Genomic DNA, 22,484 nt, shown 5'->3' with positions numbered 1-22,484 from the left:
ATACTGCTTTACTGGCCGTGCTGGCTCAGCCAAGCCCCTGCATCCCCACTCCTGCCCCTCTGCTTGCTTGGCCAAGGGGATTCCTCCACTTCCCAGTGGGACCTGTGCTTTGGAGAATCCACATGAGCCTTTGGCTCAGCAGCTGCGGTGAGGATGCTAAAACATCTTCTGCCCCTCTGGTGGTTTCTGGCTGAGATTGTGGGGGGGTACCAGGGGGCTGCTGGATGCTCGCTGCTCGATTTGCTTTTTAATGGGGCAGGTGATGGGGCTGCCAGCCCTCCCAGTGAGATGTGGCTTGGTGGACCATTGGGTCCCTGCAGGAGGGAGTTTGCTGCTATCTGGGCACTGCGCGTTTGCCTTCCCCAGCGCTCCATTTAACCCCATCCATCATCACGCCGCTCCCGGGGGGGCTGTGGGCTGGGCTGTGCAGCGGGGGCTGCTGTTTCATCCCTCCAGCATTGCAGAGATGCTGCAGTGGCCGTTCCTGCTCTGCCAGGGCTGGAGAATTGGGTTCCGCAGTGCAATGGTCCCTGACATTGGTGGCTGGCGTGGGTCCCTGCTGTGCCAGCACCACACGTGCACACTGCCGGAGAAACTCCTGGGGACATTGTCCATTGGACGGCACAAACCTTGGGGACGGGGAGAGGACAGGCAGCTCGGGGCACTGCAGAGCCCCTGCCACAGCCCTGAGGGATGCAAGAGCTCCCTGGGCCGTGAAGGAGACAAAATCTCCCTGAATTTCTAGAGGGTTTGGGTTCAGAAAGCTCCACCCAGCTTGCCAGGGGGTCTCCTTGTACCCCACTCAACACAGCTGCGTGTCTCCTGCCTCTGCGCTGGTGTTTCCCTGCCTGACAGAGCCTTTGTCTGGTCAAATGGCCCCATCTCAGTAGTCCCCCCAATTTTGCCCCCCTGGGAGTGGGGGAGCACAGCCCCTGCCCCTCTTCTGCAGGGGTGGAAAGGAGAGTGGTGGTACCTCTGGCTGGATCAGGGTGAGATGCTCACTAGCTGCCCCAGGCTGAGGTTGGGTGGTAGGAGCAGATCATCCCATCCAGCTGCTCAAGTTTGGGTCTGAGATGCACCAGGGTCCAGGCAGCGCATTTTGGTGGGCTGTGGGGATGGGGAACTGGCAGAACAATACTTCTGGTACCTTTGGCAGTGTTCTCCTGTGCTGTTGGGGGCAGCTGGGACTGAGCTGGGGCTGTAGCTCTCCCATCTGGGGTGCACTAAGGCAGTGCTGTGCTGCTTCCACCCATGCATCCGTGTATCCATCCCCCCATCCCTCCCTCCCTCCGCTGCATTTCAGCAGATGCTGACCTGCTGGCTGGCTCCACGTCTTGGTGACTGGCCACCAGCCTTGCCTCGTCTGCAAGCTTGGGAAAGGAAGGTCTTCACCCGCTTTGAGAGCCTCCCCTTAGTGTCCTCTTGTCCCCTGGGGCTCCATCCGATGCCCCACCAACCCTCCATCAAGTGTTCTCAAAATTCCCTGCTAGATGTGTTGCCTTGATCCTTGCAGCCCCCAGGAGCCATGTTAGCCTGGCTGGACCCCCCTGACTGGGTGCCTGGGAGCTTTGCATGGCCCCAAGGAGATGGCTGGGTGCTTAATGGTTGAGTGCTGCATGGCAGGGGGTTGGAAAGCGTCCTGGGATGGCAGCGATGCTCTCTTGGGATGCAGTGCTTATCGCAGCCCCTCCAGAAGGAACCCCAAATGTACCATGCTGTGAGTGATGTGGGTTTTTATCTGCATTTTATCTCCTTATAAAACAAAGAGATGGTCCTAATCCAAAAATATAATTAATGAACAAGTTGCTGCCTCTTTAAAACATAATGTAATTTCTTTGCAAGTGTAGTAGTGGTCGATTTCTAGAAGCCAAGATTAGTATTAATAAAGCAGGAATGAGGTACAGTATTAACCTTTTCCATCAATCTTTATTTATTGAGTTGTTAATTAGAGACATCTAATTTCCCAGGCCAATTCTGCCTGGTCATGGGGGTTGGGGAGGAGGCAGGGAGGAAGCAGGATGCTGTTTCATCCCTTAAACAGTGATGAATTTTGTCAGGATGGAGTTTGATGTCAGGGAAGGAGCCCCTTCCCAAACCAAGCATCCAAGGGGCAGCTCCAGCAGCAGGGAAAGCCCCAGATCATCTTAGAAACCAAAAGCATGTTATATTTATCAAATATAGTGGCAACCCTATATTAAATACCTGCTTTATTTTGTTAACAAGTCAGTATTGGATTTTTCTCAGCTGCGAAACCTTACACTTGGCAGTGGTATTTTATTAGCAGCCGGGGCGTCAGTTTTGAACTCAAAGCGGGATTAATTTAATATTAAGTAAGAGCTGAGCGGGGCCGCTGTGGATTGAGGAGTTGATGGTGTGTGACTAGTGAGTTATGCATGGAGGTTATTAGCTGTCCTACAGGGAAAAATGATCCGGAGCTGAATATTTATGAGTCGTCCTGGCCCTGGGAGGGCTGCAGGTGGCTTGGGGACAGTGCAGGGTCAGACAGGGCGATGAGCAGCAAAAAGAAAGCAGTGAGCATCCTCATTTGGGGCAAATTTGAAAGCTGTACTGGGCATGGTGTAAAGGTTTTCAGGGCCAGTCCCTCCTGGTGACTGGTGTCCCCAGGCCTGCAGAGCTGTCCCTCCAGCACGTGATGGGGCTGAAGCACTGGGGGGTGCTGGGGTTTATTTTACCTCAGGGTGAGGGTGCGGTCGCTGGGGTGCTGGTGCTGGGAGAGGCAGCTGCAGCTGTGGAGGTTTCCCTCACTGTAAAGCAAGCTGAGAGCTTGCTCTGTTTTTGGGCACATCTCCATTTGGTCATCTGGATGCTGCCTTTGGGGAGGGAAAGAGCAATCACAGCACCCCCAAGTCAGGGTTCAGGGCTCCTTTGGATGGGACCTGCCGTCCCCAGCTCCCTAAGCAAATTATTCCCAGCATTTTGTTTTGGGAAATCAAAGCAAAACTTGCTATTTGTCTTTTGGAACTGGGGGAAAACAGCTTTTCTGGTGACATTTTGCCATCGCTCTACATCTCCCAATCCACAGGCTGCATCCCGACGGCGGGTGCTTCTCTCTACCTCCTCCCAGGAGTTTGTTTTCTTGTTGATTTTAGTAGAGTAGTTCAGAAAAAGCTTCTTCCCTAATTAAGTACAGTGGAGTGAAGGAGGCTGGGCTAAATGGGGAGGCAGCGGCAGCACCGAGGGGATTAATAAAGCCAAATTTGGCCAAGGGGAGCATCTCTCCCTTTGTGCTTGGTGGCCAGGGCTTGGTGGCCCGCAGGGTTGAAGTGGTGGTGGGCGGCTGTAGCTGGTGCTCACTTCAATATGCAATTAATATTCCCTATCTAAACGAAACAAATAGGCATTTTATGAGCAAACAGGCAGCCTTGCAGCGCCGTTGAGGAAGGCAGAGCTTGGGGAAAACTGGGCAAAGAGGAGTTTGCTTTTGTGCAAGCTCTTCCCTTGCTTTTCCACCTGGGAATCAGCTCTGGCAGAGCAGCAACACCCGGGGGAGCCCGAGGAGGGAGTGAAATCTGAAAGCATTTAACACGCTTTGCAGAAAGAAGAGCTTGGGGATTTTTTTTTTTGTTATTTTTTTTCCTTTCAAGTGTGTTCTCGGTTTAAGCGCATCTCATCAAGCGGAGTGCCCGCTACCTGCAGCGTGCCTGTAAGCTGTGTGTTGAAAATACATTTCCCCAGCTTATCTGGGGTATTTTTAGCCCTGACGCACCCACCAGCCCCATAATGGGTTATTTTTGCTCGCGAGTGCATCAGTCGTGTTACGACACAGCCGAGCGTTGAAGCGGACAGCAGCAAGGGGGGGGACGTGGTGGCTACGGTGCCACGGCCAAGCTTTGGGTTGCGGGAAGCAGCCTTGGCTCTCCTTCTTCATTAGCTGCTGCTAATTACTGCTGGGGGTGGGAGCACGGGGATGCTGCCGGGCCTGCAGCATCCGGGCAGTTTTGAGTTATGTAAATTTATGCATGCAGAGCAACCAATGGAGGAGCACCTTGATTTGCATATATGCATGCTGATTTGCAAATCCCTGGGTGCGGGTTAATTAACTGGAGGGGTCAACGGCTTGTGGGAGAATTTAATTCATGGCGTTGTGTCCTCCCTCACCTATGCCCGTGCAGGGCCACGGCTGCACCTTCCCCAGCCCCACGCTGTGTGTGAAGCCGGGTGCCACCAGCCAGGGTGGCCTCAGGGACCAGTGGCCACCAGTAGCCGTGGGGACGAGGAGACAGCCCGGCTACGTGGCACTGGGTTGGTCACCCAGCTCTGCAGGTGCCTGCGGGCAGGGTGGCCTTGCTGGGGGTGACCCTGTGCAGAGCTGCATTTTGGGGGGGTGTGACACACTCCAACTCGTCACCTGCTGTGTCCCCACCTGGGCTGGGCTGTTTTGGCGAGGGGAAGGCTCAGGTGTGTGCCCGTGTGGCTTTGGAGATGCAGCTCCGCCCTGGCAGCTCCATGCAGGCAGAGGCAAAGCTTTTCTAAGCAGGATTTTTTCTTAATTAATTAAAATATGAGGAAGGACATTAACTTTTTTATGAGCTTCTTGCTGGGTCTTTTTGTAGCACCTGGAGAAGCAACTTAAAAGCAGCTGAATAGGACTTGCTTTATTTTTTATTTTTATTTTCTGCTTTGAGAGAGTGATTCAAGAAAACTTGTCCCTCTTTTCCCCTGGAGCTTTTGTCAATCCAATCCTACAGCTTTCATTTCCAAAGCCTTTTCCTCCTTTACTTTTCTTCTGGAGCTTGAAATAAAATGTTCCCCTTGAAAAGGCTGGGGAATGAAGAGGCCAGGCAATTAATAATCAAAACGGGGATGGGGAAGGAGGGTTTTTAAAATAAAGAGATTATGGTTTTCATAGTGGAGGCGATCAAAAGGAGTCAGCAAAGGGACCTTAAATTGCGTCCATCACTTTGGCTCTGTGAAGTTGCTGCTGACAGCCCTTTACTCATCTCTGCACCAGTGGAGATGAATAATTAGAAGCGGAGAGGAGCCCCACTTAATTACAATCCTCTTCCTTTATGCAAATAGCACAACTGGGCAGCACGGGGAGTGGGGGGCAGGTTTGAAGGGGTGAGACGGGGTCATCAGCTTTAGCCAGGCAAGGGGTGTGTCCCATCCCCGTGCCACATTGTGGGGTGGTGGTGGGAAGCTGGGTGACAGTGGGGGAGGCACATGGGGGCCTCATCAGGTGGGAAAACACATGGGAAGAGCACTTCTCTAACTCTTGCAAAGCACCTGCTTGGGTTTGCACATGGAGAAACTTCTTGCTGGTGTTTTGGAGGCAGGGGGATGCGGTGCCGGGGAGAGGACTGTGCGGTTTTTGCCGTGCTGCATGGCCGTGTCTGTGTGCTCTTCGCAGGCGGCAGCCTTTCCAAGCAGGATTGGACCATCCAGTGGCCCACGACAGAGCCGGGGAAGGAGAACAGCCCTGGGTGCCAGCCGGAGCCGGGGCAGTGGGGCAGGACGCACCTCTCGCAGAGCCCCAAGGTCCAACCCAAGTGTGGGCAGCATCACTGCCACGCGGGCTCGCCCCACGGACCCATGTACACCCACGTGGACCGGCTGACCGTGGAGGGTCACCCGGGGCTGTGCCCACCCATGGAGTCTGGCCACCGCTCCCTGCCGCCCTCCCCACGCCAGCGACACGCTGCTCACACCCCTCCACGTACCCCCAACATCGTCACCACAATGACGCCGCCAGGCACGCCACCGGTACGACGGAGGAATAAACTGAAGCCCCCCGGGACGCCCCCGCCCTCGTCACGAAAACTGATCCATCTCATCCCTGGCTTCACTGCGCTGCACCGGAGCAAGTCCCACGAGTTCCAGCTGGGGCATCGCGTGGATGAGGCGCACACCCCCAAGTAAGTGGGTGCCCCAAGGTGCTGGCACACGGTGGGGTGATGAACCCCATCCCATCTCCTTTGGAAAAGCGCTTTGGTCCCTAAATGTCAGGGCATGGTGTCTTTTTTTTTGAACTTTGAGGTAGAAAAGCCCTTTGCAGCTCTAGCAGACAGCGGGGATGCTGCTGGGACAGGGTCTGATTTGCTCCCCGAGACCTAACTTTGGGAGCGGGGACTGGATGGGGAGCACCGAGGGGCTGCTGCTTGGCAAAGCCCCCGCATGCCGGAGTGTGGCACAGGGGGGTTGGATGGTGGCATTCTGCAGCTGCAGAACCGGGATGCACAATCCGACCGTGAAAGCTGTGTGTGAGTGCGAGCACGTGCAAGAGCGAGATGGGAAGAATCATCTCAGCTGAAACATGCATATGTGGATAGATTAAAGCCTTATGGAAATAACACTTCATATTCTAGAGACACTCCCAGTATCTTTTCCATCCTGATGGTGTTTGCAGAGGGCTCTTTGGGCTCTGGCCGTGCCAGAGCTCCTTCCTGCTGCTCTTGCTCTGTGGCTCCGGTGCCGGCAGAGGCTGCTGCTGTGCAGGGAAAGGGCTCCCCGGCATCAGCACGCTCCCTCTCCATCTCCTTCTGGCCCTTTTGGTGGCCGTGCTCAGAAAGTCCTTCTGCTGCCTTGGTGTGGGGTGGCAGGGGGGACCCGTGGCCACTTTGGGCCATCATCTCCTCTCCCCGAGGATGGAGCATGGCTGGTCCTCCCTAGCCTCCCCAGACAGGAGCCCCGGGACAAGCTGCCCAGTTTGTCCACTAATTTGGGGTTCTTAGAAAAAAAGGCCTGATCAGAGTGCCCTGAGGGTTGTGGTGGGAGCAGGAGAAAGCCCAGGGTACCCTGCCATGGCCGTGGCAAGCTGCCAGCAGACCCTGCTGCCTGGCCCCGGAGACAACCATGATGCTCAGGCAGCTCTGACTGAGGCACATAAAGGATTAAAATCTGCTGCCTGCTCAGGGTGCTGGCCGCTGCCAGACCCTGGTCTCCGCCTCTTTGGGCAGGGGCAGACTAGAGGGGCTTTGGGGTGCCAGATGTGTTGGTGGCCGCAGCATCGCCGTGTCACTTGTTTCCCAGTTGTGTCCCCAAGGCTGTGGCAGCTGCCGGGCTGTGGTCACTGCACGAAATGAGAGCAGTCATCCTCCCCTGAGCTGGGAGTTTTTGGTCTCTAAAAGCTTTCAGCTTTTGGAAATTAATTTATTTCATCTGGACAATGCCTCCTGTAAGGCCACCCTCCCCCTTGTTCTTAGCCATTCATATTTACTTTGGGCTGTCCCCAGCAAGCACCACCACGTTTGCAGGAGCGAAGCCTTAGCAAGCAGCCTGTTTCCTCTCGTACTTTTATTTGCCTTTTGGCATCTGATCCAGGCTCTACCCTTTGGTAACACAGCGGGTCTCACTGAGGCTGAAGCCATTTGATCCCACCGTGGTCATTGCACACCCCAGGTCATGCTGACATGGATCTGGGGCGAGGTTTGGACAGGGGTGTCTGGACCTTACTCCAGCAAACCCTTTGGCCAGTGATTCCCTGAGCCAGCCAGGGATGGGATGCCTCGACTTTCCTGCAAGGGGAAAGAACAGGACAGGGCGTGGAGAAAGAAATTGTAAACAGGGTTTGCATGAACATGGTCACGTCCCCTCTTCTTTCATCGCTCTCTGCCTTCCTTCAGTCCCTGCCTGACCATGTCCAGTTGCCCAGCATCTCTGGTCCTCCCCTTCCCAGCAGTGCTGGGCAACTTTAATTCATAATTAGTGAATTAATAAAGGAAAGAGAAAGACAGTATTAACAGGGCTCTGTTGTGCTAACATCCTACTGGGGGTTCATCGTGTCAACACGGGAGGACCCAGGCTGTTGAAGGCCGCTTGGAGAACTGGGGGAAGTTAATTTTCTCTAATGGCACTTAATGATTTTTCAGGAGGCAACCACTAAATCCTGCTTGCTAATCCCATTAGTGTTTTGGGATAGTAATTAGTGCATTAGAGGCAGCTTCTTCTTTTTTCCCTTTTTCTCTCGCAGAGGCATGCTGAAGTTTTAGCTGTTAATTAGGCTGGATGCGGTGGCTAACACTTTGCCTGGCAGAGAGAAAACGTAGCTTTTTTGGGTCTTTTATCAGCTAATTCTTATTTTATGGCTGTGTCCATGCAATGCATGCGTGTTGTTGGGTTGGTTTGGTTTTTAAATATCATAACTTCTGCAATATCTGAGTTCTCTGTGCTCTTTGCAGAAGGGAGGTTTCCACCTGACCTCAAACATGAAATGGAGCTCATCCCTGAAATACGTTTTCAAGCCTGCTCTGATCAGCCCCTTCTGGCTTTAGTTGCACCAGTGGGCTCTTTGTTGGCTTTGGATTGCAGCTTTCTGTTCCCTGTGTCATGTCCCAGCATGGAAACAGGTGCTAGACCTGGAGAGCTGATAGTCTGGGGAAATTGCTGGGGATCCCAAGAGCTGGGTGGGATCTCCTGGGGCAATTTTGGGTCTAGATTTACCCCCATACTGCCTCTTTGCAGACCACTCTCTGGTGGGACCTATCCAAAACCCTCCCAAGAAGGATGTTGGTGTCCCTCAGGCTGATTTGTCTCCTTACCTGACGTGCCCCATCGCCGGATGGGGTGAAATGGGCTCTGGAGAGCCAGGGGTGCCCTTGGCAAAAGCCAGAAGTTCTCTCCCCATGAGCTGTGGGCCGGTATTGATGGATGGAAGCTGTTGGGGCACTGCAGGACTGCCCCCAGAGTTTTTTCTGTCTCACTGACACAAAAGTAAAACACCACCATGCATTTGGCAGAGCAGTCGCAGTGACTGGGTTCTCTCTGGAGCAAGGCCACCATGTACCACTTGACGGCAGCTCATAAGTTTGCTTGCATTTTGTGTTTCAGGTATTAATTTCCAGGGTTTAATCCGTTGTCTTTGTATACCAAGACCTTCTGGAGCAGGGGTTAAATTTTTTGAGATCACAGCCTCAGATTTTCTTGCACGGAGCCTCCAGCTGTTGACCGTAACTCTGGGGTACGGAACATTACTCCTAAAAAGATCCCCTGGCTTCCATAAATCCACAATCCATAAACATCTCATGAATGGTCTTGAAACGGAAACAAAACATTTAGAGAGGTTGATAATATAATGCCCATTTAATACCTCATGAATTCCATGGGCCATTTAAATCTTTCATGGATAGTTAATAATTATTCATCAGCAAGAAGTCAGAAAAAAAACAAACTCTGAATGGAAGGTCTTAAAAATACATTAACTGGGGAACAAAAGTCAAGCTAGTTAAGATCAAGCTCAAGAGCGTGTGTTAACCCTTGGAAGGGTTTGTATAAAATAGGCCTCTGGAGGCTGCCAGAGGTGTGCCCTGGGGTGTCCTGCCCCGGAGTGGTGGTTGGGTGGTCCTCATCCTTAGACCCATGCAAATGGGAGGTGAGCTCAGAATCTCATCCGTTTTGCAGTTGTGGTTTCTTTTGCCACCCAGGTGTCTGACTGAATTCATGAACTCCATGGCCTTCAAAGAATAACCTCCGGCAAGCAGCTGAGGAGGGAGGATCAGAGCGTATCAATGGTGAATTAAAGCAGCATGACCTGGCAGAGCTGAGTGCTGGAGGAAATGCTGAACTCTCCCAAAGGCTGACATGAAGCAGCTGCTGGAAAGGACATGCTGTTTTGTGGTGTACCTAGGTCAGGTTTGGGCTGGGATGAGGCTCCTCCAGCTCAAGCCAGCTTTACTTAGGGTAAGGTTTCAATAAAGTCTCCTTATCCTGTATCGTTGCAGTCACGTTCAAGGTGTGGATGCAGGCAGGGTTAGGTGTTCTGGTGGAAAAGTCTGTTTATCTGAAACCTTATGACGGCTGACTTCCTTGTCTTTAGCCTCGTTGGCACTGAGGCTGATTTTTGGTTCTGGTTCTCAAAATCAGGATGAGGATATCCTGGATGGATGAAGTCAGATGTGAAGTTCACATCTGATCTGGTGATAGAGCATGTATTATTTTTTTTGTTCTTTTTCTTTTCCCTTGTATTGTTTCCAACTCTAAACCAACTCTAACTTGACACTTTCTCTGTGGTGGGTGTTTTTCTCCATCCCACGTAACAGAGAAACCCCTGAGGATGGGGTATTTCCTGTGGCGCTTGGCCAAGTCTAGTGTAGGTTCCTCTTTGGGACATCTAGGCAGAGAGGTGAAAGACTGAGTCATAGGTTTGCAGAAACCTAAGACCAGAGGTCTTTTCCACCATCCCCACCACACCGAGCCGCCTGCGGGTTAGACTGTCCCTCAGAGTTAATCATCTTAGCTGGTCTTAAATGCTACTATGTGATAGGCCATTTATTCTGCTGCTCTGCAACCTTTATAATGATGTTTTTCCCTTGTATCAATTCCAATCAACGCTTCTACCAGGTAGATCAATTATTTGATATTCCGCGTGGGCTGGATTTGAAAGAGCAACGTCGAGATAGCTCTTGTGCCTGGTGTTTCTCTGACATTTCCCAGGCTTGGAAAAGCAGGTAGACTCTTGGCACTGGGGATGAGCAAGAGATTGATGTTTGCAGAGCAAGTGGATGCAGTGGGACGCTACCAACATGTGCAAATAATCCGTATGCAGCATCTTCAGCGTTGTGTTATTCATCCTGTACGGTGTCCAAAAATGTAGAGACCTGCCTGGTACTTCTGCAAGTGGGAGAGCATTGAAGTGTGGGAATTTGGAGAGCAAAAGGAGCAGCATCTCCCCCGTTTCCAAATAATCTTTCTGATTAATCTTGGTGGCTTTGATGGCGAGTCAGGGCTGTGGAGTTTTGCACAGGTCCTGGATTGTCTCCAGCTCTCTCAAAGTATGGTCTGCACACTGTGTCTTGACAGTGATGGGTAGCCTCCGTAACAAACTGGCTCTCTGCTGCAATTATCCCACTGCTCTGGGCTGTGATTCTCCTTAGGTATGTCATTAATGTTAATTACTGCTGTGGTATTCCATCAAAAGGAGCAGGAGCTTTAACATGCTTGGAAGAGAAACTTTTCACTGTGTCCTTTAATGAGAAGTTTGAGCCTCCTTTTGCCACTTTGAAAGCCGAGAGCATGATTATGAATTTAGATAAGGATTAACATCTCAGAGGGGAGGGGAGGCAGAGGTGAGAGGTGGCAGACGTCTTCTGCTGCCAGCACCTTTGCCTGATGTGCTGCCTCCATGGTGACCACGCAGGAGGGGAGGAGAGGCAAGGGCAGGGGCTGTGGGCAACGTCCCCGGGTGGTGACCAGGAGATGGATTGACCACTGTTGGTTATGACAGGAGAACATGCTTGAGCTCTTCTCCACTCTCTCTTCCAGCTGTAGCTATGCAGGAAAGACATGAAGCAGCTCCTCTGTCCTCTTCTTTGTGGCCCAAGAGTTTGGTGAGTCCATCCTACAAGTCCCCATTGACCCACTGCTGTGGTCAGCCCAGTGCCCAAGCAGGTAGTAGGTTGGCCAAGCACTCCAGTGACTTCCTTAGCAATAACAAAATGAAAACCAAGATGGCAGGGAGAGCAGGCTTCCTGAAAAGCCACGAAACTGCTCTGACTTCTCCCTTTCAATTAAAGAGCTGCCCAAGTCCACCATGCATCAGCACCCTCAGATGCAGAGGCAGCCTGCAAGCAAATAACAGAGAAAAATTGCCCCAAGTCTCTTCTGAGAGGAAAGGTTTGCAGAGCTGTAGTTAGTGTAACGAATCTCCACCTCAGGGCTTTCTGGCCATGGGCAGTCCATGCTTTTCCCTCCAGTGGTGTAATTTTTTGAGAATTGGTTTCGAAAACAGATGGGTGCCTGGGCTGTGTCATGTGTTGCTCTTCTTATATTATTGAAGGTGGTGTAGGCAGGTGCTTGAGTTGATTACATCCCTTTCCTTAGTTGGATTTTGCAAGTGTGGAGATGATGGTGGCTGGGAAATGGGGTCTTACACTGATGGAGAGCTCTGTGGTCTTCAGCCTATCCATTCTTCTCCTGTGAGGACAGGCTGAGAGAGTTGGGAGTGTTCAGCCTGGAGAAGAGAAGGCTTCAGGGAGACCTTATGGCAGCCTTCCAGTACTTCAAGGGGGCCTGTAGGAAAGATGGGGACAGGCATTTTAGAGATAGGACAAGGAGTAATGGTTTCAAACTAAAACAAGGTAGATTCAGACCTGATATAAGGTAGACATTTTTTTTTACAATGAGAGTGCCAAAACACAAGGACAGGTTGTCCAGAGAGGTTGTAGATGCTCCATCCATGGAAACATTCAAGGTCGGGTTGGATGGGACTCTAAGCAACCTGATCTAGTTGAAGATGTCCGTGCTCATGGCAGAGGGGTTGGATTAGATGACCTTTAAAGGTCCCTTCCAACCCAAACTGTTCTATGAGTCTGTGATCTGGTGGGGGGAAAAAAGTGCCCAGAACTGGCCGGCCTGGCTGAGGTTGTATTGTCCAGGGATGGAGAAACCCAGTCATCTGGGTGCAAACAAGGGACACCTCAGGGCTGAACTGGTTTGGAAATAGCTCCAGCAAAAGGAAACTCAACCTCACCATCGGTGGTTGGCCACAGCTGGTGGTACTCATCCACCACCACCCTTGTTTGTCCCTCAAAGAAACGTAACGGTGGAAACGCATTAAACAGAGGGGATTTAATGAGAAACAGGACCTGCTTCAGGATCCTGGCAATTAGCTCCTCAAGCTCCTTCCACGCAGCAGCCTGCGTCTGCTCTGAGCGTCGTTCCTGCTGCCCTCCTGCAGCAGTGTCTCGTCGGCACACGAGTCCCAGGAGGGGAAAAAAAAACCTGTTTGGCTCGAGCTCCCTTCAAAGAATTTCCCAGCTTTTTAATTTGCAGCTGTAATAAAAAGTTATGCTTTGTGCTACGAAAAGAGAATAATAGATCAGTAAGACCTGAACCTTAAAATTCAGCCATCCAGGGAAGTGGGGACAGGCACTTGGATAAATATTTAACTGTCTAGGCTTTGATATGAAGAACCTGCTTTTCCTCTGGCCGGAGGAGGAGGGGTTTGTGGCCTCTTACGGTAATGAGGAGGATAAATGTAACATCTGGTGGATATTCTCTATTTTTTTAAAAAAATATCAAGCTAGTATTGCATAGAGCTTGTTCAGATCTGGGTGTATAATGAAGAAATCTCATCTGTTCAGACAGGTTCAAATAATCCATTGGTTTTACCTCTGTGTTTGCCTTGAACCCTGAAAATGCTAAAGCAGCCAGTGCTGTCCTTGCTGCATGGGGAAGGATGTGTGATGCACCGGGCATGGATGCTGTATTTTTATTCTTGTGCATGAAAGGTGACCTGGTGCCTCCTTTTCTGGCTATGATGGCTCCAACTGTGGTAGTTTTGGTCCACACTCCCCGAGCCTGTTGCTTTGGGGATGCTCGTGCTGCTTGGCCAGGGCAGTCATCTGGATTTTTGTGGGGTTTTTTGGGAATCTCTGAAGAGAGAAGTTGGGTTTTGCCAGTCATGTGCCAACATGAGAACCCAACAGGAAGGGAGCAGAACTAGCAGCTCTTCTTGCATTAAAAAATGCAAGAGTAAATTTGTGGGCTTTCCCCAGTTTTGGTCATTGCACATGGATGCTGCTTGCTCAGGCTGGAGGCGGCTGCCTGGTGCGGATGAGCAGAGCCTCGCAGCTACTGAAGTGCAGGGGAAGCGCTTTACCTTCTCCTTCCTCTGATTTAATACAGAATATTGTGCAATTAAGCCAGTCAAAAGACCATAAATCTTCTGGGCTGAATCCTGACCAAGGCTGTGCACTTCAGGCCAGGCAGCAGCGATCTTTAATCCTTTGCGGAGAGCTAACTGAAATGCCAATGAGAGGATTTTTTTTTTCTTCACCCTATTTCCCTTCCTTTAAAAGAAACGCTTGCATTGAAATTGGAGTGTGCTGGAGGGGAGCAAAGTGGTGAATAAAATATAGTCTGGCACAGTCAGCTGCAGGATCAACTCACCTGTTTGGGCTAAATTTTAAACTTTTAATCTTTTTAAATTACAATAATGTTGGCAAGTGACAACAAATGCTGCAGAGCAGGTAGTTATTTACTCGATTTCCATCTTTTGTTTAAGAAGTGGGCATGGAGAAGCAAGTGCTGCTGGGGTGCAGGGGACCGGTTGGTGAGTCCCATCTGGGATGCATTTTGGGGTGGCTGTGGGTCAGCCATAGCCCTGGGCAGGGCTGTATGCTGGGAGCATCGGGGGGCTGACAGCCCTGTGGCCACTGCATCTCCCCTCCCTGTAATGTATAGGTCCTCCTATGCTCGTCCTCATAGTCCAACTGCTGGTAAGTGCTCATTTTCTCAGCCCATTCCCACTCTTCCAGCTTGTGGATCACCCAGGGACATCCCAGCTGCTCTGTGCTTTTGCACAGCAAAGCTCCTTGGTGGGTACCTTTCTGTTGGGAACCCTATAGCATCCACACCATTCCTGCATCCCGGTTCATGCTGCAAGCCCCTGTCAACCCCTGCCCTCCCACTGGGCTTCGATGCATGTAGAGCCTCGATGGGTCTGAAAGGAGTGACGGGCCCTTTGTCCTGAGTGTCTGCTCGTGTTTTTCACCGCCTGTTGAAACCCTCTATTTTTTTTCCAAAGCTGGTGATAAGGGTTTGACTGATTCCACAGAGCAGGCGGGGATGAGCCATTCAGGCTGGATTGACACCTAAAGGGATTTGCATTAAGTGCTTCAAACTAGCTGGGCTTTGTAATTTTTTTTCTTTTTTTTGAAAACCATCATCATATATTTAGAAAATTCTTGCATGAAATTATGTCCCTAATAGTTGGCATTTACCTATCTGCGCATGGAATCGCTCCTAGGGAGCAGTGCTGACTTTCCTGAGCATCCACGTCAACCTGTGGCAGAAATGAGCCCCAATGCTCCTGTGAACTCTGGTTTTGGGGGGCTTAGGTGGGAGGTACTGTGTCTGGTGCCCTCCAGAAAATGCATGGGAAAGGCAAGGATGAAAATGAGGGAGTTTTGGGCCATGCAGAGGGTTAGAGGATAGTGAGAGGTTAATGGAGCTGGTTAAGGGATGCTGGGGAGGGTATGCAGGTCTGGGAGCAGCTGTGGGGCTCACAGTATAGAAAGGCTGAAAATCAGTGACCTCAGGAAAGGTCTGGGGAGCCAAGGGTTGCATAGGGCAGGGTCTGGCCCCGTCTTGCTGGCAGGGAGCCTGACAGTCCTGCAGGGAGGGGTGCTCGGTGCTTGCAGAGCCCCCGGGTCTGCCCAGCTTTGCACCCTCCTGCAATGGAGACGGGGCTGAGACGAGCATGGAGAGGGGAACTGAGGCTTTGGAGGGCAAAAAAAATAGTCAGGATGTTCAGATTCGGGGACCTGCTCTGAATCTGGTGGGAAGGGAATTCTTGTCCCTGCAGTAGCACTTTTCCTGCCATCCCTGGGGGTGTCAGGGGCTTGCCGTAGTCACCCCAGGGTGTCTCTTAGATTTTGGGGAGCTTCAAGCCTAGAGGTGAACTGTGTGTTGTCCTCTTTGCTCCCCACAAACCCTTTAAAGTCTAAATAAAAAAATAACTGGTATGTAACTAGCATCCTGTTCCCCTCACCTGGTGCTTCGCAGCCTCCCCTGGCGTGGGCTGAACTCTCATTTCAGTAGTTGTCCATCTGTGACTGGAGGAAAATGGTCCTTCCCCGGGGGCTGGGAGGTATCACCACCATCTAAATAGCCCCTTCCACAGCCCCGCAGCTCTGCAGAGCTGGGCTGCACTTTCCCTTCTGCTGCCTTTGCTTCTCCATCAGCGTTTCTGTCGTTTCTTGTATAATCACTGGGAGGTTTTAGGGGGAGCGTTCGTTTTTTCCATCCCTCCCCCCCCCCCCCCCCCCGGCCAAGCAGCTGAGAACTTGCCAGCTTCTGGAGAGGTCTGAAATGCTGTTTAATGGGGGGATTAGTGTGGCCAAACACAGCTCCCTCACCCACCCCCCTGAGCATCAAAGCGAGCCCCGATTGCATTGTGTGCTGGACTTTGCTGGTTCTTCCCGATCCGGCTGGGGCTTGTTTGACAGATCACCAGCAGCGAGGCCCAGCCTGGCCCTCATCCAGGAGTAGGGGGGGATGTCTGCTGCTGGTTTGGGTCTTTATCTCTATGGAAAATTGAATTAAGTTGATCTTCTTCCTTTTTTTAAAAAAAAAAAAAAAAATCCCCCTTTTTGCTTCTGCTCTCCTTGTCAAATTTGGGAGCCTGAGAGGGGGGTGATGCCCGGTGGAGCCTGGCACAGAGGAGGGGGCTTCTCCCACCCCCGGGGGTGGGGAGTCCAGGGACTTTGGGCTGTGCTGGGGGATTTAGACTGGGATGACCATGGTGCATTTTGAGCACATGCTTTTTCCCCACCTCATGTGATGCTGGCTTGGGTAAATGAGGGGAAAATGGAAATGTTTGCCAGAGATGGGTGAAACCACTCCTGGATGTTGGAAGTTGAGGCTGGCAGTGGTTAAGGAGGTATAGCCTCTTCTGCCCTGGGGATTAACACCCTTATCTCCACTTACTTCCTGAAAAGCAAGTGACCCTTCACCCCTGGAGCAGAAAAAGCCTAATTTAGGAGTGGCTTAGTGCTCTAATGAAAGGTTTTTACAGTGAGGCAGTGCTGGTGCAGTGTCTGGTGCATCTCTGACTGCATCCTGCACCAGGCCGGCACAGTCACTGGTCAATGTATGTCCCTCTAAGAGCCCAATCTTTGGAGTATCACCAAGTGTCAGTAGGTTATGGGAGGGGCCGTGACGTATTGTCCCTGTCTGGGTGCTCTTTATGTGGGTTGACATGCATGGGTGGTGCAGGAGCATGGGGTGGTCTGAACAGTTGGATTCGATGATCTTAAGGGACTTTTTGAATCTAAATGATTCTGTGAAATAGTATTCCCAAAAACGCCTCCCTCAGAGCCCTCTGAGAAGCCCCCGGGGAGGATGCCCTGATGGGTGAGGAGATGCTCCCCACCAGGACAATAATTGCCATGCTCATCCGGGGGAGTGCTGCTGGTGTAAGGCTGAGGGAAACCAGCCCAGTTTCACTCTGGGATGCTACAGTGCAAACGAGTGGATGTAGGAGGCCTGTGAGGAGTGGGCTGTGACCACCCCATGGCAGCAAGTTCTTTATGTGGTGCCCATGGCTGGCTTCATCCTGCACCCTTGCTCCAAAGCCCATGCAGCAAGGGTGGTATTTGTCCCTCTTTTTGCACAAGCAGCCCCAAATGGGACTTGGTTTGCTTTGTGCCCTGGTGGCACTCCAGATGCCTTGTCCCCAGATTGGTGGTCATGGCCTCATGGCCACACTGGAGTGGCCAAGAGAACACTGCAGAGAAGCAGAGGAACCACGTCACCTCTTGGGATGTCTTTGCAGCTCATTGTTTGCGCCCTCTGCACCTTGCAGGACTTGTCATTCTCCAGATTTCTGAATATTTTCTGTTTCTGCCTTCTCCCCATTGCCTTTGCTGGGGATGGGCAGAGGTTTGCTCCCTGGGTGCACCACCCAGCTGTGCATGGTGCTGGGATATTGGCTGACAGTCGGGGCAAAACCAGGGGAAGCCAGCAAGGGGACAGCCATGGCCTCTGCAGCCCAGCCATGTGTTTGCCCCAGCCCTGCACCTCCTCCTGGGCTCTCCGTGGGCACTGGGACTCTGTGGCCACATCCTGCCCTGGTGCTGTGCTCCCACGGAGGGGCGAGGGGCCATCTCAGCCTGCTCGAGCAGGACTCTGAGCTCAGCAGGGCACTGAGTGCTTGTGGGCACCCAGGGAGGTGAAGGTGCACGTTTTCTCTCAGTCCCCAAACCAGTCTCCCAGCGCCCCAGGGACACTGCAGGGGTCCCTAACAGCTGGGACACCGCTGTCGCCAGTGTTGGGGTGCTTGCAGCAGGATACCCTGTCCCTGTGACACCCTGCAGGACGGGCCTTTTGCCGTGAGTGAGGATGCTCCTGCTGCAGCATCCTACTCCTCTCCAGGCTTTGGTCCCTGCTCCCCTTCCTTTGGGACAGGGAGAGGGATTGAAGCCACCAGTGAGATAGGCAACCAACCCTCACTGGTCACCCAGTTGGATCATGATGTTTGTGTGTATTTATTAATTTTATTTTTTTTTCCTGAAGAAACAGGGAGAGAGAAAAATATCTCTCTGTCCAAAATCACTCATCCTTCCTAATAATGAGAGCTGTCACCAGCCCTGCTTGGCGAGGAAATGATGCTCGCGGTAAATATTTGGTCTGGAACTGATTTATGGGTGGAAAAAAATGAGATTAGTGGCTAATCACTGCGTTGCAGGAAGCACTTTGGGCTGAGTGCCGGGGCTGAGCTAGCAGGGAGTTGGGGCCATGCCCGCTCCAGGGGCTTCGGCGGAGACGCTGTGGTTTTGCCGCTGCATTGGGTTGGGATCAAACAGCAAAAACAGAGGACTTGGACCTGCTCTGGGGGACACCGGGCTTCTCACCTTGGTGCTTTGCAGATATGCTTTAAGGACTGGGACTTAGGTCAGGGGTAGCTTAGATCCCCCTGGCAGGGTACGGCATGGCAAACATTGGCCATGGGGCTGTTGGCGCATCAGAGCCCCATGGCCTCCAAGCCAGGAGGGTTGTTCTGTTGGACCTGGCTGGACGCAATCATCTGCCCCATCTCTAAACCCAGTGCACCCAAAGAAGTCGTTACAGTCACTCTAACGACAGCAGCAGCTTTTCCTGTGTGAGGAAACAATTAGCTTATTAGACGGCGGTTTAATTTTCTTCTGCTAAAGCGGGCTGGTGAGCGCAGCACGGTCATTTCCTCCCGACTGGCAGGGCCAGATGCCCCTGGGCATTGCTGGGTCTGGGTGGTGGGAGATAGCTTGCCTGCGGACGGGAGCGAGTGTCAGAGCTTGGCTGCATCTCTGCTCAATGGTACTGGAGCGATGGCAGCCAAGCAGGACACGGTGCCTGTGTGTAGGTGTATAAGTGTGTGCAATAAAGCAGCTGTTGGGCACAAAGAGGAAAGTTTTGAGGGAGAGCAGCAGCTGGTTTTATACTCTCCTGTTTTCCATTATAACAGGGCTCGCTGTGTCGCACGGTGCTGCCAGGCATTGCACAGCTCTGGTTTGGTTTTGGGGCCAGATGCTCTGAGTTTCCCTCCTGGGCTGCGGCAGGACAGGCTCAGCTGCTGCTGTCACATAGATGCTGCTATTTGCTCGCCTCCCTCTCTGCTCCCATGTTGTTTTTTCACCTAATTCTAACAATATAACCAAGAACTGAATGCAGCGGGTTGAATTAAAGTCTGTAATTCAGTTGTGCATCAATGCTAACTGTGTCACCTGCAAGAAAACTGTCTCCAGCCGTTCATGAGCTGCATTGCTGGGAGGGCTGGAGGGTCCTTGATGACCATGAGCTGTCGCACTGCCCGCTCCACATTCATAAGGGTATCTCTGCCCCAATTCCTCCAAATCTCCAAAAGGGCTGAGCTGCCTTTCCCAGAGGCTGCTTTGGGACAGGGCAGACGATGCTCCTCTCTACCTTGCACTGTTGTGGTGTGGCCGGAGTGGGAGCGGCTGAGCCAGTAAGGCTTAGTTAGCAGTGCCAGAAACCTGCAGCCCAGCCCCTGAGAGCTGCCGGTGTCAGTCTGTGCTGCACGTCTCTCAGATCTGTGTGCTGCTTTGAGCCCACCTGAGCCACCAAACTGATGGCTGGTCCTTGTCACAGTGCAATGCAGGCAGAAAAATGTACTGATAAGTGAGAGGTGGATGTCTTGTACCCCCCTAATCTGCAGCATTCTGCTTCCAATGAACATCTCCCAGTGCTTAGAGTTGTCTGCACCACAGTCCGGTGCCTCAGTGGGTTGTTCCCTGTTGGGGCTGCTCACAGCGTTTCCCCGTGGGAAAGAGCTGGGACCAGCGCTGCCGTGATGCACAGACAGCAGCATCTCTCAAGTTTAACAGTTTCTCTCCAGTTTAGCAGCACTGTGAGTGCCTAAGTCCATTTTACGTGCTGTAGCAAGCAGTTTGAATCTGCTCCATAATCCCTCCATGCCTCAGTTTCCCCCATTTGAGGTGGAGCTGGTAGTAATGGATGGTGTTTAAGGATACAGATGAGCTCGGTGTGATGACTGCCTTGGAGAGCCAGCCCTACCCCATGCTGACAGACTGAGCTGACATAAAGATGGGCAGAGCAGCACATCCAGCCTTCCCTGCCCCAAATGAGACAATGCAGTTACCTGGGGTCTTGTGAGGAGATGCTCAAGGACTCAGACGTTACAGCAAGCACGCCTTCTAACCATCAGCAAGGTCCACGCAGGCGGGTTCGTGTTGGAAATCCCCTGGTTTGGGGCACTGAGGGGTGATGTGGAAGGCTGGTGGGCTGGTTGGGGGTGCAAGAAGGCCGGCAAGGCTGGGAGTGATGGGACTTTTGGACCAACCAGTTCTTTTCAGTCAGGTTTTGCAAGAGGAATTGCTCTTGAATGCAATGTGTTCCTTAATGAAAATTGCCTATTTTTAATGATGGTGAGGGATTCAAAGTTCTTGTAGGGAAATGGGTTTATTTATCACATCAGCTCACAGGGTGGCGCAGCACCTCCCCACATGAGCAGCCAGCCTGCGGGTGCCACCGCTCCCTCAGTACATCGCTCACTCGTCCCCACCTGTGAGAAAATTCCCCCTGGGTTTCTTGCCCCTTGTCACTTTTCTCTCCATTTTTTCTCTCCTTATTCCTTCCAGAGTCAAGAAGAAGAACAAGCCCTTGAACCTCAAGATCCACAACAGCGTGGGGAGCTGCGAGAACATCCCCGCGCAGCGCTCCCCGCTCCTCTCGGAGCGCTCCCTGCGCTCCTTTTTTGTGGGGTACCCGCCTTTCCTCCCCTCCACCCCTCCTGTCCACACTGAAGCCACCTTCTCAGCAAGTAAGTCCAAGTGGCCCTCTCCGGTCCTCGTTCCATGGGGTGGGTGATGGTTGATGCCAAGCAGAGGACGTGACTGTGGGAAACCTGGGCTGTCTGCTGGGGCACTGATGCTCTGGAGGACATTGGTCAAGTGTTGCGCAGTGAGCACAGCCCTCGTGCAGGTGCCTTGCGTCAGTGTTTAGAGATATGTGTGTGCTTCTGGCAAAATATAAGACTGGAAACCTGAGTTTGTATGTCTGTATATATATAAAACCACTGTCATATTGAACATTGATTTATGCGAACAGATATGCTCCTGTATTGCAGTAACATGGGTGCAGGAGGGTGACTACTGACTTTTGGAAAAGCCATGAGCCTTTCCGTGCTGCCTGGGCTGGTGATGATGGCTGGCTGTCGCTTGAGAGTGACTTTTCCAAGGGCTCCTTTGTAAATCCAGCCGTGTTTATTTCACGCCAGGAGGCTGCTTTTCAGTCCTCTCCTGCTTTCAGGGTTTTGAGCTGATGTGGAGTCATGGGTGAAGCTGGCCCTGATCAGACAGGGCTGGTGCAAACCCATGGAGCCTGAGGAGAGGGGTTTCCCCTCTCCCAGGAGATGCTGGTGGTGGGACTCAGTGGGTGGATTTGGGTCGATGAGCTCATTCAGGGCGTTGCTGCTGGCTGGACAGAAACAGCCTGACCCTTATTTCCCAGTCTCAGACCGGTGCCCCAGTTAATTCTGCAAGAATTGAAGCTTTTACAAGCTAGGCGTGGCTCCCAGCCTAAACAAAACCCTCCCAGAAAACCCGTGGCAGCTGCTGGAAGTGATTTGCATGCCAAGAGCTGTTGTGGGGAGGGGGAGCTCCCTTTGCCTCTTGTTGCTCAGCTAGAAACCTCCTCCAACTCCATCTCCAGGCTGTTTTTCTGCCACCTTCCCCTCTTCAGACTTTTCCCTTGTTTGCTTTCCCAAAATGTGGACCTTCTGGCTTGTTTTGAGTTCTTCCAGTCATTCTTACTGCTCGGCTCTTGGCTGAGGAAGGGGTTTGCAAGCAACAGCCCTCCCTGCCCATCCAGCTCCCTGTCACTGGCAGGGAGGGGTGTTGGAACTGGCAGGTTTTCCTCCTCACCGTACTTCTCACCAGGGTGGGAAGCAGCACTGGGATGGCTTCACTGGCTGCCCCGAGCACTGCTTTGCAGGCGCTGGTGTGATGGGGCAGTTCCTTTGCCCTACTTTCGTCCCCACAGCCATGCATCTCCCAGCCATCTGCAAATCAAAAACCTCATTATTTATTTATTTATTCATTTATTTATGCAAGTCATCTGCTATTTAGGATTCTTGAAGGGTCATCGGGCCATTTCTGGCATCCTTTTGCTCCCCTGTCTTTGGCTTTGGGGACAGTGGGACCTGGTAGGAGCTCTGCAGGCAGGCGATGATTGTTCTGGAGATGTCCAACTGCCTGACTATCACTCGCATAGCCAGCAGATTTGCCTGGAGCAAGGGGTAGTTTTGCATTTCTATTTCCCCTGCAGCATCATCTGAGTTCAATGTGCAGCCCAGAATGATGGGGATTAGCAGACCAGAAACGAAGAAACAAAATCCATTCTCAGCAAACCTCAGCCGTGTCTTGTTGCATTAAGGTTCCTCACGGATCAGTGTTGGATTACATCCCGTGGAGTGATAACCTGATGTAATGTGGCATCGCAGGAATGTGATGCAATGAGAAGTGATGGGCTATCAAGTGACTAATGCTGCTGGAAAGGTGTCTCTTCTC

General features: G+C 52.1%; 1 protein-coding gene across 3 annotated transcripts in view; it reads left to right on the top strand.

Annotated features, from left to right (window-relative positions):
* Window positions 1-22,484, top strand: part of KSR2 (kinase suppressor of ras 2) — a 124,602-nt gene that overhangs the window by 10,148 nt on the left and 91,970 nt on the right. For all 3 annotated transcript variants that reach the window (XM_074921391.1, XM_074921389.1, XM_074921390.1), the window contains exons 4-5: window positions 5,372-5,876; window positions 20,556-20,737. In XM_074921391.1, coding sequence (XP_074777492.1) covers window positions 5,372-5,876; window positions 20,556-20,737 — 687 coding nt within the window. The remainder of the gene's footprint in view (window positions 1-5,371; window positions 5,877-20,555; window positions 20,738-22,484) is intronic.

Source organism: Athene noctua, chromosome 17 (genome assembly GCF_965140245.1).
Source record: "Athene noctua chromosome 17, bAthNoc1.hap1.1, whole genome shotgun sequence".
NCBI classification, from domain to species: domain Eukaryota; kingdom Metazoa; phylum Chordata; class Aves; order Strigiformes; family Strigidae; genus Athene; species Athene noctua.
Note: the sequence above shows the minus strand (reverse complement) of the source record. Positions and strands in the feature narration are given on the sequence as shown.